Raw genomic sequence first — 19,015 nt, 5'->3', positions numbered from 1 at the left:
TCACATGCAGCATTGAACAAGCACTTTCTTCCTCTTTGACAAACACTGTAAAAAGCTTGCACATTTTCTGCAAAGGATGCTCTGGGATATTAGAAAAATATAACATTTTCCTTCCTTTTTTTTGCCATGATAAAGAATAATTGGTTTTGGCCAGCAATAAATGTGGCTTAGCAACTATGTTTAGGGCAAGACTTTTAAGACTGTAACCACCAGTATTTCCCATTGAAGCACATAGGTAAATGTCCTGATTTTCAGAAGTACCCGGCAGTCAAGAGCTCCTTCGGGAATTGGGTCTCCTGCAGTATACCATAGGGACCAAGTGTTGAACACTTCTTTGAAAAATCTGTCTGCTTCTTTTAAGGGTCTGACTACAACTTGAGCAGTTCTGAAAATCCAGCCCCAGTGGTACTAATCACTTCAGAAAATCTGGCCCTTAGTCAGACAGAGCTAGCTTCAAAGGGTGAAAACTCCACTGGGCTTAGCTTCAGCTGTAAAATTTAATCATGGAGATGGTTTTCCCACACTCTTTCATTTGTTTCTGGGTAAATTCGATATGGGATATAAATGAGGGTTTGTGCCTGTTGCAATGGAGAAAATGTGGTAGGTGATCCCAAATTTTCAGACCCTGAGGTAGATGGGGCTGAAATTTTCATTTAAATCTAGGTTCTGCGTCTCTAGATGCTTGAGTTGATTCAATTTCATGTTATATTAATTGACTGTAAGGCTCTAAAGAATGCTAAGTACATTTGATGACTTTCTATAATAATAAGCCAGTTAATTTAAGTTAGGTTAATAACTACTGTGATTTTAACATCTTGTGAATTAAGAGTTTCATTTTGTTTTGTCTTTTAAAATTATAAGATTTACCTTAGTTTAAAGTTTTAATTCAGTTCTCTGTTCTCATGAAAAGCTGATCCTTTCATTGCTATTCTGCATCGGCAAATTAAGGTTAGAGGTTTGTTTTGATCCTGGAGTTATCCATGTCCTTCCATTACTGTGCATGCTTGGGGAACATCTCTGCTGCTCAGAGAGGTGTACAAGCTGCGTCTGGCTCTAACAGAAAGCTTGCTCCAAAATCCCAGATGACTGACTGGGGATTTAGGTCACCAAACCTACTAGAGAATACAGGAATAATCTTGTTCCCTTTCTTGTTCTGGCAAAAATTATTTTCCTTATGTATCCTACTTTATGCTGAAGCAGAAGATTTCATTTTTTTTTGTGGTTAGCATTGCAAATGATGCATTAATGTTTTTTCCTTTAAGAAGCAGAGGATGAGGTGAATTTACCAAGGAGCCTAAAGCTGTTATGTAGAGCCTCAGTGATGCAAATTGCTTCACTTGGTCATAACCTTGCACAGCCTTGCTCTAACTGTGCGTACCCAGGACCTGCAAACGTGAAACAACCTGTATGGTAGGCGCTTATATGAGCAAAGAGTAAAAGGGCCTTTCACCAGTTTTAACGCTAGGTTTTGTTTTTGTAAGTGATCGTACACTTTGAGAAAAGATTAGGAGAATAAACCTGCTGCTTCTGCTTCATGGGGTCCCCTTGAATCACTTTCTTTTTGGTTCTTTGAATTCCTGCATAGCGAAGCCATATGGTTGAGCGGGCCACTGAGCAAGCAGAGGCAAGAAACAAATTGGCGAAGACTTTCAATTCTACAGCATTTCCATGCAGAGCAGCACTGAAATCCATAGTGCTTACTGTTAGCTGTTGGGTCAAGCACCAACCAGGAGAGTTTCCTGCAGCCTAAGATTCTTCTGTGGGATTTAAACCCCTCCCAGAGTTAGGTTAATAGATCTTACGCTGCTGTGGCATCTTACATGTGCTCAGAAAAGTTGTGATCAGTTCCTAGCAACTTTTCCCTGTGAGGACAGATGCTGGAGTTTGGGTGTTTACGAGAGCTTAGGACTCGAGCAGGGGCAGAAGAGGAGGGAGGGCTCAGGTGCTGTGTCAGTGCAGTGCCATGGTGTGCATCATGCCCTGTCGTACCACAGGGTTTCCCTCCTCCTCTGAGAAAGAAAGTGTTGTGGACTTGGGCTTTTTTGTTGCTTGGTTTGGGTTTCATTAGTTCTGGTTAATTTTTTTTGATGGATATAGTTGCTTATGTTTCTTTTACTTGTTGAAGTTTGTTGCAAAAGACTTTGTGTGCTAAGAGAGTTTTTATCTGAGTATTGTCCAAATCTTTCTGAAATTTTACTAAGAGACTAACAGAGCTTGCGTGTTTTTGAACAATTCATTCTGGCCACATTAGAAAAACAAAGACAGTACAGTTCTGCTTTCAATTACATGTAAAAGTAAGGTATCAAAGGTATCATAGGTATACTTTAGTTTTTTGCTATGCGGTTTCCACTAATATTAGTATCTAAAGATCATAAAAGAAAAAGCCCTTTCATTTAGGCCATTGCCTATGTATACTTTCTGTGTGTCACAAGAAAACCTGTCCATTAGATGTTAAATGGTGCTTGTAATTGGTCTAATTTTAAAACAGTGTTGCTGGTAGCTTTTGCAAATCTTTATCTCATTTCTTATGAATTCTCTATCTAAATATTCTCCTCATCTTCCAGGTTTATGTTTTAGTTGTCAACTTGGTGATTTTTACTATTTGCTCTGTCTGTTTTTTCTCATGCTTAGGTTTTAAGAAAAAAAAATATATAATCTGTATGTTTTATTATTTCTATTATGATAGCAGTGGAGCTTGGTGACATCTGAGGATCAGGAAGCAAAAATGACATGGGAAGTTATGCTCAGAACTACGCTGTAGGGATGGTTTGAAATTCAGCTTTATCTGACTCAGCAGGCAGCGGTGCCTTGAGTAAGTGGCAGGTGATTTGTCCTCATTCCCTGCAATAACAGGAAACTTATTCAGCAGCTTAAACCTGATACCACAGTTAATACCTAGGAAGAGACAAAAATGTTTCAAATAAAATAGCCAGTTAAACACTGTGTGCCCTCCATTCCCCCAATATTAACTTTGAGCTGTGTCCCAAAAGCTCCAGCTAGTAATTAGATTCTCCTGCAGAAGTGGAAGCTTTAACTTGCAAATGCCACAAGTGGTATGTGATGCTTGGGGCATGTTCTCCTGTAACCTGCTGCTGATTTCAAAGGCAGGACTGACAGCAGTTCCTTCAGGTGACTATAGGCAGCTCAGGCTGCTGGGAGAACGCAGGATAGATGGAATAAACTAATCTTCATTAGTAACACTCAGCATGAGAAACAAGAGCTTAGAGAGAAGGGACCAGGAGACAAGTGAAATGGAATTCAAGTCTTTTATTTTATTAGCTACATTCCGTTCTTTTTATAATAAATGAGCTAATTAGAAGTTGGGTATACACAGTGGGAGAATAGGGAAGAGTGAAAGAGCTGAGATTTCACTTTGGTATTGATTTCGTATAATCTAAATATAATGGTAGTATTCGGACTAATTTAAATACTTGATTGCACTTAGCTTGATAAACTGGTTAGGACTTCACTGTATTGGATGTGGTCCAACTGGGACAGTCTGTTTGTCAGGCTCAAAAAAGTTCTGGGATGATTTAGCTGGAAAAAAGTACCAGAAACTAGTTTGTGTCACTACGTGAGTCTCTTACTGTGGGTCAGTATTTGCGGTTATGAGTAGCTTTGGTGATCTCTGCTGTGGCTGTGTTTTGCTGCCACTGCTGGCTTGAGGAACTTCTGGGTGACACCAACTAAGCGTTGCAGCCCCTGGTTTCAGGGGGGAGGGTGTCCTTGCATCTCTGCGTTTGTGCATCCCTACCTAGTGTCACAGCCCTGTGGGGGATGACCAGCCAGCACAGAGACATCACCTGTGGTTTTCTTCTGTCCTGATCCAAAGACGGACCCAAGATGAGGCTTACCTGAGTGGGCCTGGAGCTATTTCTGCTTCTGATCACTTTGCTTGGTAGCTGGTGTCTGTGGGACAAGATCCAGCATGATACACATTGCAGTTCTTCCATGAAAAAAGCAACATATACCCCCCATTAACCATTGAGTTGCTTAGGACCAGGCAGTAATTCATCCTTATACTGAGGTATTCTGGGCATATTGCAACTTCTAGTCTTCCACAGCCACTTTTCTGGGGGATAGGCATATTTGCATACTTCCTAATTCCCTGCTTATTCCAAAAATAGATCTATATTTTATATTACTGCACACTTAATTTGAACTTTTATTTTGCTTACATAGTAATGAAATCAGTTTACATAATAATTCTCTTGTTCCCTTGACAGTCCTTATTGCCTAGACATGCTGGTTTTTGTTACCTTACATGAACCATTAATTGGAATCTGATGTTCTTGGCAGGAGTACAGTCGCAAATGACAGTGTCATACATCTGTGCTTACTGTGGGGGGAGTGTCTCAATTTTAAAATGTGAGCAGAACCTCCAAATAAAATCAGTCTTAGAAAACAATTTTGGATATAATCTGTTGTTGCAATATACAGGAAAATAAACCGTTCCTCAAAAAGTAATTTTTCCAGAACATCACTGTAAGTCTCTCTTTACATGCCTAGGTGTTAATATTTTCTAGATTATTCTCTACACTTTTTTGAGGGAAATTACCAGCTTATGCTTTACAGTTGTAGAGCACTGAGTGTGACAGGGTCCTACGCTGTCGCCAGGCCTCCAGGATATAGCTGTAATAGAAACAGATATCCACACAGCTGCTGTGCCAGCATTCACATTTTTACTCTTCATTTCATCTGACTACAAAACATCGTGGTTATTGTTGAAAACAAGGCTTTCGTTGTTTAGTTGCAAAATGTAGGGAAGTTTCCTCCTCACAAAGAAGAAAATCCATTAATGGCAGAAAATTCATACTGACGGGTGACAGTGCAAGGTTTCCCCATCAGGCTTTGCTCTCAACAGGGTTTGACTTGATGGAAAATAGTGGTGTCCTTGTTTCAGACCTGTCATCTTCTGTTTGGGGGTGGTGGTGTTTCAGTCATTAAAAAAAATCTGCACTTTGTCCTAGTCTTCGTAAACAACCGAAGCAGACTGAGAGCTGAGAACTGTCAGCCCCTGGACCCGGTGGCCATGGTGGCTACCAAGATGGTCACGAGTGCCCAGAGATCAGATTTCACTTGGGATGCTGGAGCCATAGTCTGATGTACGTTTTAATCCAGCGCTGTTCTCAAAAGAAGGAATTTTGTCATCTCCCTAGCTTGGTCACCTTCCCCACTCAGCTCATTCCTTGTCCCAACTCATGTAGTCCTTCAGCCTCGCAGCAAGTTGGACTGGGGCTATCCGCTGCTCAAGGTATACATGGCCGTGTACATGCGATAGCCAGAACCTACCTGTCTCTTCATCCATTTCACGCCTCTCTTGGTGAACGCCTTGCTAGCCTCTGTTAAAAGGGACCACAGGTCTTCCTCACCACAAGCCCACCCTGATGTCCTGCTTGCTGTCTTTGAAAAGCTGAGCAGTGTTACCCTTTCTCCAAAGGCCTGTTAGAGATGCTTTCATGGAAGAGGTGTAGCTGCTGCTATTTACACAATGACTTAAGTGCCTGCAAAATCCAAAGACCTGGAGATGAAACCAAGAGCTGACACAATCTAGAGCTGAGATAGGATGGGGGGAATGTCAAAGAGAGTTTGTGAATTCCTTCTAGAGAAGTTAAAATTTTACTTTTGGATGAGCAGTACTATTCAGGTGCCTCAGGGGCCCTCCCTGCATTGCTGATGGCCCAGGGAGGCTGTGCTGCTGAAGGAGGTTTCCAAACATGAATCCCCGAGTCTTGCTCCTGAATTGTAAACATGCGGTTAGCTTCTTGGAGGAAGTACTAGAAGCAGAATCAGACTGCAAGCAGTCCAGACAAAATGCCTACACGTTGCTTTGATGGCTGTACAGAGGGAAATGAAGCGGGCATCGAGGCTTGATCGTCACACCTGGTGTTAAACCTCATTTGTTTTAGGAAAAGGCCAAAAAATGCGGACGCCGTGCCAGGGCTGCCTTCAGAGGATGTTTGCCATTGTTTTCCTTGCTGCACATTCATCTTTCTAGCATCTGTCTTGGATTGACTGCCTCAGAAAAGGCATTTACAAGTAGAATTGAAGAGAAGTGTACTTAAAAGCCAAATATGGGTTGTTTGTTGAAAAGCAGCCGATAGATAGTTGGCAAGACACCAAAAGGTCCAGACACTAATCTAATTGTTTACAGCTCATGGAGAGATTAATCCACAAGATTGGATGCCCTCATTTCCTTTACGCATTACAATGAATGTGTGAGATGCCAAACCCCATGGGGCAGCAGCAGAAAGAAAAATGGCTCCATTTCAGTGCAGTAATTGTTTCAAGTTTAGAAATATATTGATTCTCTTTGAGTTTTGATAAGAATATAAATGCAAAGTGCCTTGCTTAATATCAGAGTATTCTTGTTTCCTAGCCTCAGTAAAACAAAATCGTGCTTTCTTATTTTAGTGTAATATAATGCTCTGCAAAATTCAGATCAAACATATGAAATAAAATGTATCAAATAATGGTCAGAGTACACTTGCTGGTTTGCAAGGGCAAGCAAACGCTCTGTGTCTCTGAAGAATGGGCAAACCTACCTGCAGATATCCAGTCTGGTGAGCTCTGAGAATCTTGGCTGCTGTAAGATGCCGTGCATTGGAACAGAAGCCCTGCAAAGAGAAAAAAGCAACCCCAGTATTGCTTAGGTGACCAGTGAGAATAAAACAAACACTGCTGAGTGGCTGTTGCAAGCAGGATTTCTGTGAAATACGCTTTCTCTGAACCGAAAGTGGAGCTCAGGAGCAAACAGTACTGTGGGGCTATATACACTTTGAAGAGCAAATGATTCAGTGAGATGGAAATGTGGCTAATGTGCAGGGTAAGCTCCTGCCTCCCTCTGCTCCCCTGCATTGGTGTGGCAGAAACACGGGAGCACAGCGGTGCCGAGAGGTGCTACCTTGGCTGCCAGGCACCGAGGGTAGTGCAGGGCAGCGTGCTTTGTGTTGGAGAAAGGGGATGTTTCGTCCTCGTGATACCAGTCGCACTGCTAGTGATTCTGAAAGGAGTCGTCCCTTCTGCTGGCAAGGAAAATTACCGTGACTTTGGCCAGAAGCAAGATTCGGGAATGCTACCTGGAGACGAGATAAATAATGCCTTGGTCTTGCAGACCTGTTAAGTTCTGACTTACTGGCTGAAGCAGAAAAGTTTTCTTGAGCAAAGTGTGTGTGCATGTTTGCAATCTAGTGGGCCTGTGAGCTGTTTACTGGTCATCACAATATTTTGTTGATGAAATTTGCTACAGTTGCAAAGAATTTTCAAAAAGCTAATGGGATTTAGATATATTTATTCCGATGTTGCAATACCTGGCACATTTGGGGGAAGAAAATTAATATCCTGAACTAGTCTTTGCAGTGTTTCTAATTCCTTGACTAAGCACGTCCTCATATATCATTTTACTTTACCAGCATTTGGGAAGAAGAGAATGTTTTGCTAGTCAGGACTTGTTTTGACTTAGTTTTTAATAATATCAGTCAGCACCATGTTGCCTGAAAGTCTGAATCTGACAAAAGTTTAGTTTTAAATGGGCTGCTTTTATGAGGTCATGTGTAGACTCATTGCTCCTGAATCAAGATCATAAATGTGTAATTTTAATAACATTCAGTGAGAATAAGCATTTGCATATCCTTGGAGAAATTGTTCTCTGCTGCATAGTTCGGCTATTTCAGCCATGACGTGGAGGGGCATTTCAAGATTTGCATGTCACTTAAAATACTATACTTTGCAAGGGAGGGTATAGAAAGAAATAGTGCAAGTAATTATTTTTTCTCTGTAGTGCAGTGCTTCTCCCAGGGTAGAGAGTGACAGTACCAAGCATATCCAAAGCCAGGATTTCTGTGGTGCAAAAAACAGTTCGGGTGTTGAGTTGAAAGCTGGTCATCGCTGTATATGAAAGCTAAATGAGGGACTGATGAGAGAGAGGTAACTGTACAGCATGGTTTCAGTCCTCTTCTTCCCAGTTACTTGTTTCAGTCCTCTACTTCCCAGTTATTTGTTGTATTTTGGGTCTCTTATGGAGCAGTCAGCGTAGGAGGGTCTTAAGAAAAGGTCACCATGGATCGCCCTTCTGTCTGTCAGAACCAGTGTTTCTTCCGCAGGGAGTGGAGCGCATTGACCTGCCGGGGCTCAGGAGCCTGCGCACCACCCGCAGCCTGGAGCAGGGCATGGTGCTGACCATCGAGCCGGGCATCTACTTCATCGACCACCTCTTGGACCAAGCCCTCCGTGATCCTGCGCAGTCCTGTTTCATCAACAATGACGTCCTGCAGCGCTTTAGAGGATTTGGTGGGGTGAGTAATTCTTAACTGGATGATTTTCTAAAATCGGGTTTCTGTTTGTTTGCCTTTACTATGTACTTGAGAAGAAATCTTTTGGAAGTTGTAATGTATTGCACATAGGGCTGTTACTGAAGCAGCACCTTGGGCCATTTGACCCTGCAGGCAAACTGGGGGCTTTTGTTATTTTTAAACGCGGTTTTATACTTGTGATATCTGGTTAACAATAGGCCCGTATTTTTCCATATACCTTCTGTCAGCACTGTACAGTGACTCGCCAGGTAGGTGTTTTGTCTAATGTGTGAAACATATATGTTATGAAATACAAGACCGAGATCCATATTCCAGAGTTACCTTCCTTGACAGCAGCACAGTCTGGTGCTCCCTCCCAGGGCAGAAGAGCCTGATGCTGTTTAAGTCAGGGAGGCAGCAGAGAAAAACAGCAATAATTGCTCTTACTGGACTATTGCCAGAACGGCATGAAGCCTTCCCAGTTTTCCAAGGGAATGGCTGATGGTCTTTGCAAGCACCCGTGCTCGAGGTATCGCATTGCAGGCTCGGGCAGCTGTGTGCGCGCAGGAAGGTTGGCTGACTCGGGAGGTAGCTGTGATCTGGGCCATCGTTCCCATGCAGGCAGCTGCTGTGCAAGCAGAGGGGCCTTGTTTCTCCATGCTCTCCAGGGCACATTTCCCATTCAAAGCCACCGCCCTCACAGAGCATTTAGCAGTTGCAGTGGCTTCCAGTGGGTTTTCATTTTAGCAGGGCAAGCATTTGAAGGGTGCCCCATTGTTCTCCGAGCTTCCGTATTCATGCACAGAGAAGATAGAGCAGGCAGCTGCAATGCCCCGTCCTCCTTGTGGCTTTTCTGCTAAGTCTCAACAAAGCTAACAATCACTGGCAGCGGTGGTGATTTTCTGGTATGAAAAGTCACTCATTAGGAATTGTCTGCTGCTGCCATCGACTAATTTATCACTGTACGCCAGCCATGAGAGGGTAATTACTGCAACGCTTTTGGTCTGAGCTAGCTTTGAACCACCAACCCTGACAGAAAAGTTGTGTGTGCCATCACCAGTCGTGTGAGCCAGCCGGGCTCCTGGGCAGCCACCTGTGGAGGCTCCCCATACGATGTGTGTGCAGCCTTATCAAGAGACGCGGGACTTTGCCCTCGCTGGTATTTAATTCACTGCTGAGGTTTGGGATGTTATCTGTCAGTGTTGTTTCTTTATCAAGACTTGCCAGCCAGCCAACTGAGATAACTGGTGAATGAAAGGCAGCTAACTATGCATTTTCTAACTGTGAGCACATTATATATGGCACCGCATGCTCAAGCATATTTTAAAGGAACGCTGTAATGCACTCATGTAGCTTGACACCACAACAAAAACAGGTTTAACTATCTTTGCTTTCCTTGTAAACACTCTGTGGGAGTTTTTCGGCAGTTGAATTGATTCCTGGTGAGCTTTCTCTGGAAATGCTCAGCAAAGCCCACGTTTTTCCATGGCTTGCTGTGAATGCCCACTCCAGCTCTGCAGCTTGAGGCATGCACGTGGCTCACCTGCTGCCTGTGTTTGCATGGAATAAGAGTGACAGCACAGGATCTCTTCCTTGGTAATAAGTTGCTGGATCAGGCACTTTTATTCCAGAGATTTCAAGTAAAGTCTAACTTTCTCCCCTTTTTTGCTTAGCTTCCTGTAATGATGACTTGTAGAGAGAGCTAGCCAACAAACTTCGCGAAAAGGGGGAGCTGCCCAAAAACGATTGAGCAAAAATCTAAATCTCCGATCCCCCTGTGAACAATACATTTTACTTAGAGAGAAAAAAATAATAATACACACATACCCTGAGCCAGATGTTGTCACTTGATTTTGTCCAGGAGAAGAATGGAAATAAAATCTGAGACTGAAGTACATCTGAATATTTCTGAATTCTACACAAAAGCTGAATTATAATGCAATCAAAATGAGTTTTTCCGTCTTTACAATTCTGACTTGATTCTGCATAAATAGAAGATGCAATTTGTGCTGTGTAGTGTGCTTAGTTATCTGCATGCTGGTTCATTCTAGTTTATCCAGAATAAGTATTTCTCTGAAAAGCATGTCCTCTCTACGTGATTAAAAAATCTTGTGAAGTCCAGTGTTTTTACTGACAAATATTAATAGTACAGGGGTTAGTATAGGTGTCAGTTCTAGCTAAAGAGCTCACTATAGCCAGTCCAATCTTCCTTTAAGTTTAAAAGAAAAATAGATTGTACAAAAGGAAATAAGTAGTCTGTTTCCCTCTGCAGAACTCATCACTAATTAAAATGTTCTTAATTTGGTTTAGTTTAATTCACTTCAAAAATGAACTTATATTAACCAAAGTAACACCACTGTAATTCTGAGTAAGACTGTCCGCACAGGGGATTTGTGGATTTTAATGAATTCACCTTGAATTCATGTCTTTTTTGGGCTTTGGATAATTTTCTTGACTGTGACAAGTCTCTGCATTGAGAAGAGACGCTCTTTTGCCATGCCAAAAAGGGCAAGACTGTAGCCGTTTATTGTAATTCATGCTGCCTGGTATTAGCCATAACGAGATTGTAAAAGCTGCAAGAGCAGGAAAGAATGAGAGACAACACTCAGAGGTTTTCCTTCGCCCATTCTGCATTGCTGCCGGCGTGCGGGGCATGTGCTGGCGGCACCAGCGCAGCTCCTGCGCACCCTCAGAACAGGTCTGTCGGCAGCCCAGCCTTCCCGCGTCCCTGCAACACAGACACCCAGGCTTTGTGGCTGTAACTGCTGCTCAGGGACCTCATAATTTGGGCTTTTACCAAACAAGAGCTGTTCTGGGTCAAATACAGATCCCTCTGGACGGAGGCAAAAAGTTTTGCTAGGGATCTGCTTCTGAGAGCACAGGTTGCCCTGTCTGAAGCCCTAAACTCCTTACTTGACAGCCGTTGAGTTCAGTCCTTCACAAGCTTCCTCAGCCAATTTCGGGAAGTCGCTCAGTCACATGTACTTCAGTTCTCCATCTGCAAAACTAAGGTCCAATTTACCGAGATCATAAATTCTGTGGGGCAAAGGCTGCTGTCGGGCGCTGGCGCAGTGCCCATCCCAGGGCACCTCTGCTCTGCCTGGACTCTGCCTGCGCTGCTCTCATAAATAAGCATAGTTGTGCAAATAGAGGTATGTGTATATGGTTGTATATATTGCTCAGGAAAAGCAGACGATTCCTCAGGGAAGGGGAAATACCAACTCCGAATGCTGCCCTTTAGGGTTTGACATTTCCATTCTTCATAAGCTGATTACTGATTCATGCAGTTCATATGATGTTTTCTCAAAGACCCAGTAAAACCGTTCAATCTTTTTTTGGCCTTAAATATTCAGTCTCTATTCAGGCTTTATTTTTCCTTAGGATTTGTAGAACTAGCACTAGACTTAATATGTGAAAACTCTATGCAACTTAGAGAAAATGCTGAAAGACAGCTAAATGTTAAATACATTCTTTCATTTGCAGATTTTTCTCATTTAAAAGTTAAATAGATTTATAAAGCCCAGGACCTTGAAGATCCACTAATATTACAATATTTTTCAAAACAATAGTACTTCTCTTACTCAGGAACAAATGTTAAACCAAATAAAAAGCAGGATATTTAAATGCTTCTGCCTTTGGTTCAGAGAGCCATGCCGTTGTCTCTGTCCTGATTTTTATTTTTCAGAAGGTTGAGATCTGTTTCTGGTGAATGTGTGTTGTGGAATGAAATAGTTTACTAGGCAATAAACATTATGCCTCTGTGCTTTTTAACATTTCATATTATGCAGCAGTAATAATGCTACACAGCATTTTTAAAAAGTTTTCATAGAAAAGCAGTTGTCATAATGAAATACATAGCTTTCTTTAAAGTTCTTGTGAGAGAAGTGATAGTTGTAGGCAACCCAAAAACAGCGACTAGTTGCTTATAAACCTTCTTTAACCCTTTTCTCTTAAGTTGTCTAATTAATATAATTAGGTTAAAGTAAGAGCAGTTGTTTCTAACCTGTATTTAGCTTATAGTTTATTGCTTCCTTTCGAGCCTGGATGAAGGGACTGTGTGCCTAAAGCTTCTTTTTCCAGCCGTATCAGTTGATCTAATAAAATACATGGCCTCACCCTGCTAATCTTGATCATCTTTTATAAAATGTTTATATGTAGACCTTTAAAATAAAGCGTGCCTGACATGAGGACTTCCTTGTGAATAAGAGGAGGAAAGACTGGCAGCATGGGATGAGAAAGAGTCATTGTGTAGCACAGAGCCTATTACCCTCTATAGAAAACATCCTGGCGTTGCCACTTTGTGTGACGTGGTAACAGGAAAGTGCCTTCCCCAACCCTGCAAGGTACCCGCCTGTCCCTGGGTTTGACGTAAGGGCAGCTCTATTTCCTAACCAGTCCCCCTGAAATACAGAAGTCCAACGCTTGTTGTGGTAAGTTTGCTCTGTTAAGAATTATTGGTGAGTCGATGGCCGAGTCGAAATAAGTCCCCTTGGCTACATGCATCTGCCTCTGTAGGATGCCAGCTATAAAAAGACACGTGGATCCTTCAGCCGGACAGAAGCACATGTGCTAATTTACTTCGTGGGGTAGCATGTGTGGCCCACGTCCTGTCATCATTTCCCAGGCGAGTCTCCCGCTCTAAGATCTTGCAGCGATAGTATTGCTGCTTTCCACAGCCATAGTCAAACAAATGCTCAATAGATTAAAAAAAAAAAAAAAAAAAAGGAGACATGTCACCAGTGGTCTTTTTTAATCACATCTGGGATCTGTCATCGTGCAAATCTGGACTATTTAATTGGCCAAAATTGTTTCTTGATTCTCATAAGCCTTTTATATATATCATCATCCAAAAGAAATGAATGAGTGCTACAACCCCCTTCCCTTGGAAGATAACACAGGAGGCTCTGGGGAGCATGACTGTATTAGTAAGTCAGGACAAAGTGCGAGGCTGTATATATAGCTGACAGCAGCCCTGGTATTTAACTCCTGTGCTGTCCTTGGCTATGCCCGCACAGCCCTGCTTTGGGACAGAGCTGGGTCCACTGAGTCGAGCCACATGATGGTTTGTTGCTGGCATTAGGCAGTTGTGCAATCAGGTCTATCTAGACAGATCATGCCACTACCCTTGATAAGAAAAAGGCTTTTTAGGGACAGTCCTGGCATTCCTGGCCACTTCACCTTTGCAGGAGTGCTTTTTGAAGCATGCCATTTCACACCGAAAAAGCAAAGCCTCCCCTGGGATGTTTGCAGAGCGCCCTGAAAGCTGCCGGTGCAGCAAACCTCAAACCTCAGTTTGCTGTTCCTTTAAGCCGTGTCCAATTCCAAACCACTCTGTAGCCCTGAAACAAGCAGCACTGTTGAACAAAGAGCCTGCAAACAGGGACAGCTCTGAGAGCAAGTTTCATAACCACTGTCCCCCACTGGGAAAGGCAGTCCCAAGCCAGTGAGCCTTGCCAGGCAGATCCAGCATCTTTTGTCCATTTGGACAGAAGACAAGACCAAGTGCCGGGCTCTCCTGTAGGGAAGGTTTTGCAGGTCCTCCGAAGCTGCTTCTTGCTGTTGCTGAGTTTAAACTCAGGGTGAAGCGTGGAGGGTGTGAAGGAAAAGAGCAAATGCAAAAAATTCCTCCCCCTTGAGAACCTGTGTTCTTCTGCACTTGTATTGCTTTTAGGCAAAGGAAAAATGTGCACTGAGAGTGAGAACTCCGTCTTCTCTGTTACAGCAAGCACCCATTTCAGATGAGATTCGTCCAGGCAGAGAAATGGTTAGATCCTGGAGAAAGAGCTGGAGCTTTCCTAGGAGTGATGTGTGAGGCCCCATGGGTGCGGTGGGTCTGTGCACCTCCAGCTACATCCCATAGACCATTTGGAGCTGCTGATGGTGAGCAGGCTCGTGCGACAGTGCTGGCTCTCCTGCTTTTCACAGCAATCCACAGCTGTGGATTGATTATATGATTTCCTAACAATGTTTCTCCTACACGATGAGTTGCTGTGCACGGCACTCCACACTGATGGGTTTCCCCATCCTCCCCTGTTTGGTAACTCTCAGTTCCCTGGCTTAGGTGGCTCCAGCACCCTCCTGTACTCTCCTCATTCAGGGCGTCTTGCTTCTCACCACCACCAGGATCACCCTTCCTGGACTCCTTAGCCAGCCCCATCTCTCTTTGTCCATTACTTGTCACTCCTGTCTCGCCTCACTGTATCTTCCTTCCCCTGACTCCTTTCATCACTCTAGCTCCATTTTCCAGCTCCTTCCCCATCCTGATTTTCTCTTGTGGCCTAGGAAGGGCACAGCATTGGCAGACACCTTGTCCCTCTTGTTCCTCCCCTTCCCTCTTAGTCTAGCTTTCATCTGCTCTGCTTTAAAGTCAGTCCGTCCTCTCAAAGAGTGCTGAGGTATCAGTGAAGGCATGAAACACTGAACTGGAAAACACCAACAATTTTTTTTCTTTTTTTTTTGCTAATATTACTGGTTAAGCAGATGAATTGCGGATGATGTTTCTCTGTAGCAGATACACTGGGGAATTTCATCTCAAGCAGGTGAAGGTTTGTGAAGCCAGTGGTGCTCGGGAAGAGGCTCTCTCTGTAGGCAGTCAGCTCTAGCTGTCTGGCCTCGCCTCTGCTCTCAGACTTACTTTTGCACTAACATTTTTACTTTCCACATCAACGCTGTGCCCAGCTCCATTTACACTGGTGTGCTTGCCAATGTGATGCTTTGGCTTTTACCATGTCACCCTGGATTCTGGCACTTTTGCAGGGCTCGCCTGGTACCAGCAGGTTTTGTCAGGGGCTGGTCCACCCAGGCAGGCTGTTCCCAGGCCCAGGACCCAGCAGGACAGATGCTGGGGGCTGCTGTGAGGCAGAGGGCACAATTCACCTTTAGATGCAATGCGACCGTCTTGCTGAATCCTTGGGTTATTTTTTTGCTCAGCTGGCCAAATTCGAAGCAATGAATCAAAAAACCCACCCTGGTAAAATCTGTTCAGGTGCATAGAGTCGCTCAGTGTGTTGCTTATTTCCTCTTCTGCAGCAAGGCACCAGCCTGTCAGGCACACTGAGTGTAAAGAGCCTCGCGGCTTTCAAATTTACAGCTGTCCAAATCAAATGTGTGAACTCAATGGAGTTTGTTTATTTAATTCTGCTTTATAATACACTTAACTTGATACCAAGTAAAAGAAATAATCTGGCAAAGACATCATTAAACAGTTTAATAAGGACTGGATGACTCATTTTGTTTGAACAAATGGATTATTTTGCAATCAGAAGTACAAATGTTAACCAGCTTTATTTTTAGTTGAAAATGTCAAGAGGTCAGAAACAATTAAAGCAACTGTAAGGTGGGAGTCCCCAGAGTTTGTGTTCTCTTGGATTTACACCTTACTAAAATTGCTTTTATTGCAGCTTAGCGACTTACTAACATTTTTCTGATAAGATAATGGGAAATGACTGTGTGGGCATATTTACTGGTAAGAAGAGATTAGAGTCAAACAGAAATGGAGCATACTTTTCACTTTAACAGAACAAGAGCTGGAAGACTGAGAGGATCTGCTTCTTCCTTGCATGATTTGAAATGTAGTGATTGTATTTTAAAAGGAATGTCTGACCTGCTTAGGACTTTCTCATCAGCTCAAAATTAAACAGTTTGAATATCAGCTACAAGCTATTTCATGTTGCAGTTCCTCCTTTGAAAGTTTATTGTGTTTAGAGAAAAGAGAATGTGATGTTGAAGTGCAAAGAGTAGCTAACTGCAGCTCAGCAACAGGACCGCTTCGAGAACAGGCACTTTGGGCGGCAGGAGGCACTGCTGTTGAACCTGTCCCTAGCAAGCCATGCGCTAGCAAGGCTGGAGGCAAATTCAGGGGAGAATGTTCCTTTTGCTGCTCCTGATGTCAGGGGGTTGAGGTTTACTGGCCCCATGTAATTACGCAGCATGAGCTCACTGATGCAGCATCTCGCTCAGCCTGTCCCTGGTGCACCCGACATAGCAGAGGCACCACCTCAGTCACCTGCGGGGCCACCACCTCCCGCGGGGCTGCTCTGCTGGGGGTCCCCATGGAGCTTGTGTGATCACAGCAGGGTGGCAGGGGTCGGTGGCCCAAGGGGGATTGGACCCTACGCGGTGCTGATGGTGATGGGCAATTCTGCTGCTTGCAGTATGTTGCTCTGCCTGGTGTTGCAACAACGCCGCAGACTGAAATGCGCCTTGTGCTCTCACTGCTGTCACTGCCTGATGTGCTTCTCATCCCCAGCTGGAATACCTTGGTAACCACGTGTTCTCTGTAACAGGTCCGGATCGAGGATGACATTGCAGTGACAGCCAGCGGAATGGAGCTGCTAACGTGCGTCCCACGTACTGTTGAAGAAATAGAGGCTTTCATGGCAGAAGGCCAAAGCAGTGCCAAGTCATTTGACTGCCTCTCCAGCCAAAAGCAGTAAACTTCAGGATGATACCTACTGTCTCACACTAATCAATCATCATTCTGATTTAATGCTGCAGCATATAAAATAAAACGTATCCAATTCTTAATAGCAAGAGAGGCAGGCAGGCTATTAGCTGGAATGATTCATTCATTAAAAATGAAGGTAGAAGGCTTCAGCGCTTGATATCCAGGTAACTCAAATGCTGCTGCTTGCAATCAGCAGTTTACATTACCAAGTGCCACCTGAATAACCCTGCTGCATTATCAGTGGGGCTTATACTTCTGTTGAATCTCAGCTCAGACACGTCTTGCAATTAAATCTGAATTTTGATGATTGGGACTCTGGATTGTCTGAACGCTGTCAGCAACTGTAACAATCTAAGTCCTTTTTTAAACTTCCTCACAAGTACTGCGAAAAACATAGAAGAAAGATCAGCTGTTCTCGGTGGACATAATGACACTTATATTTTTCTTATGGATCTTATTTCAGTGTCAATGGAGTAAGCAGTATCAAATTTTTATTAAAATTCATCCTTGGCATCATTTATGCTCACAACTTTGTGATCATTATGCTCTTCTGCTCCCGTTCCTGCTCCTTTATCTGACCTTTCTACCAATTTGTGCTCTGGAAACTTTGACCCTTCATTAACCAGATTTTTCTGCTCTGCGTAGTGGGTGTACTGATCCTTCACACACAGCCCGATGCTTATTAGATTTGTCCATCTATTTGTTCCTTAAAAACGTAGATTGCTGTGGTGTTCACGAGCCTTAGAAACTGCAAGAAGGGAGGATCTTTGCTGCAGGGCTCAGGGTCATTCAGCAGCATATGCTGTGCAGAATGAGAGTTCTTTTTAACTGTCCAGTGTTAGCCAGTTCAGAATGAAATCATGTAAATTTTATTTGGATACACCACAGATATATTAATAATGATCATAAAAAGATTTGCCATTCATGCAAGATTTAAATTACCCAGAGAAGCCTTTCTTTACTGTAGGTGTTCATCAACCTGCAGGAGAATACATTTCTTGCATCATAAAATAGCACTAGTTGCTGTAACTACATAAAAATAGTCTTGCTCACTTTATGAACACATCAAAACTCCTGTTTGGTCTTCAGGCCTCAATGCACAGTTTGACTGCAGAGCCACTTCAGAACATCCCTCTGCCGTGTCAGGGGGAACTGAAGTCACAGCAGGATGTCAGCGCCTTTCTGCGTCTTACTGCTTGCCAGATGAGGATTTTCCCACTGTGCAGGGATCGGCTGACTTGATCATCTTAGCATCTCGGTTCTGTTGCTCGCATCCTGGAGCTGGCACAAAGGCAGTAGGACCAACTGTGAGCTTCTGGGTGCCTGCAAGCACCTGTCCTACATGGGGCGTACAACACAACATGGGCTTGGACGGTGTCAAAAACTACGGTGTTGCTGTCTTTGTGCCCCCCACCTGGGACTGGATTTAGCTCTGAAATAATTTCCTTAAAAATTGTCAAATGTGTTGCTCTACAGAGAGCTTTTTTAACTAATTGGGTTGATCTGTGTGACGAGAACCTGCTCTTTATTCATAACAGCTTGGTGACCCACTGCTAAATAGGAAACTGCATGTTGGAGACTAAAGAAACACATTGTGAAATAATCCAGGGAATTTCACTCCTCATGTTTAATGTCACTTTATTAGCAAATGAGACTACTTACATTTTTTTAAAGGTTGCTCGGTGTTGGCTTGTAAAAGGCAAGTGTAGGAGGTCTCGACTGCAAAGGGAAAGGGGTGAGGAGGGGAGGGTGTGAGATCAGCAGCTTGTATGTGCAACTGCGCTCGCGTTTCCTCTGTGGTGACTGCGAGTCTCGTACCTCTGAAACGTAGTACTTGTGCAGAGAACATCAGGCTTTGCCTCGGTAGCTTTGCAGATACGAGAACGCAGAAACTACACTGGCGCTGCTCTGTACTCGTCTCCCCCTAAAACTCGGGAGGTTTTTTCAGTGCAAGACGGTGCTCGTGGCCTCAGCCTTGTTCCCTCTGCATCCAAGTGCTTTCCTGTGGCATGCTCTGAACACACCCATGGGATCGCTCACTGCTTTGGGCACTCTGAAACCTGCTGTTGCTTAGGTTCAATAGCAGTTACTATTTTAAAGTAACACTTCACAGATTTTAAAAAAAAGAGAGTTTTGGAATTGTTTCAAGCAAGCCATAACCCCAGTTTAGTTAATAGGCCTTTCCCTGCCTGTGATTAATCTTGGCAAATATTGGGCTCTGCTGCTGCAGAACAGGTCGAGCAATCTGGCATGCTGCAGGAGGCAGAACTGGTTCTGC

At 43.6% G+C, this 19,015-nt stretch overlaps 1 protein-coding gene across 1 annotated transcript in view; it reads left to right on the top strand.

Moving 5' to 3' along the window:
• PEPD (peptidase D) overlaps positions 1-17,141 on the top strand; it is a gene marked incomplete at its 5' end in the record, with an annotated part of 142,942 nt that extends 125,801 nt beyond the window's left edge. The window contains 2 exons of the mRNA XM_082319613.1: positions 8,103-8,294; positions 16,577-17,141. Of these exons, the coding sequence (XP_082175739.1) occupies positions 8,103-8,294; positions 16,577-16,726 (342 nt within the window). The 3' untranslated portion in view covers positions 16,727-17,141. The remainder of the gene's footprint in view (positions 1-8,102; positions 8,295-16,576) is intronic.
• Between the last annotated feature and the right edge of the window lie 1,874 nt (positions 17,142-19,015).

The sequence above is a fragment of the Platalea leucorodia genome (genome assembly GCF_965183815.1).
Source record: "Platalea leucorodia genome assembly, chromosome: 8".
NCBI lineage: Eukaryota > Metazoa > Chordata > Aves > Pelecaniformes > Threskiornithidae > Platalea > Platalea leucorodia.
Note: the sequence above shows the minus strand (reverse complement) of the source record. Positions and strands in the feature narration are given on the sequence as shown.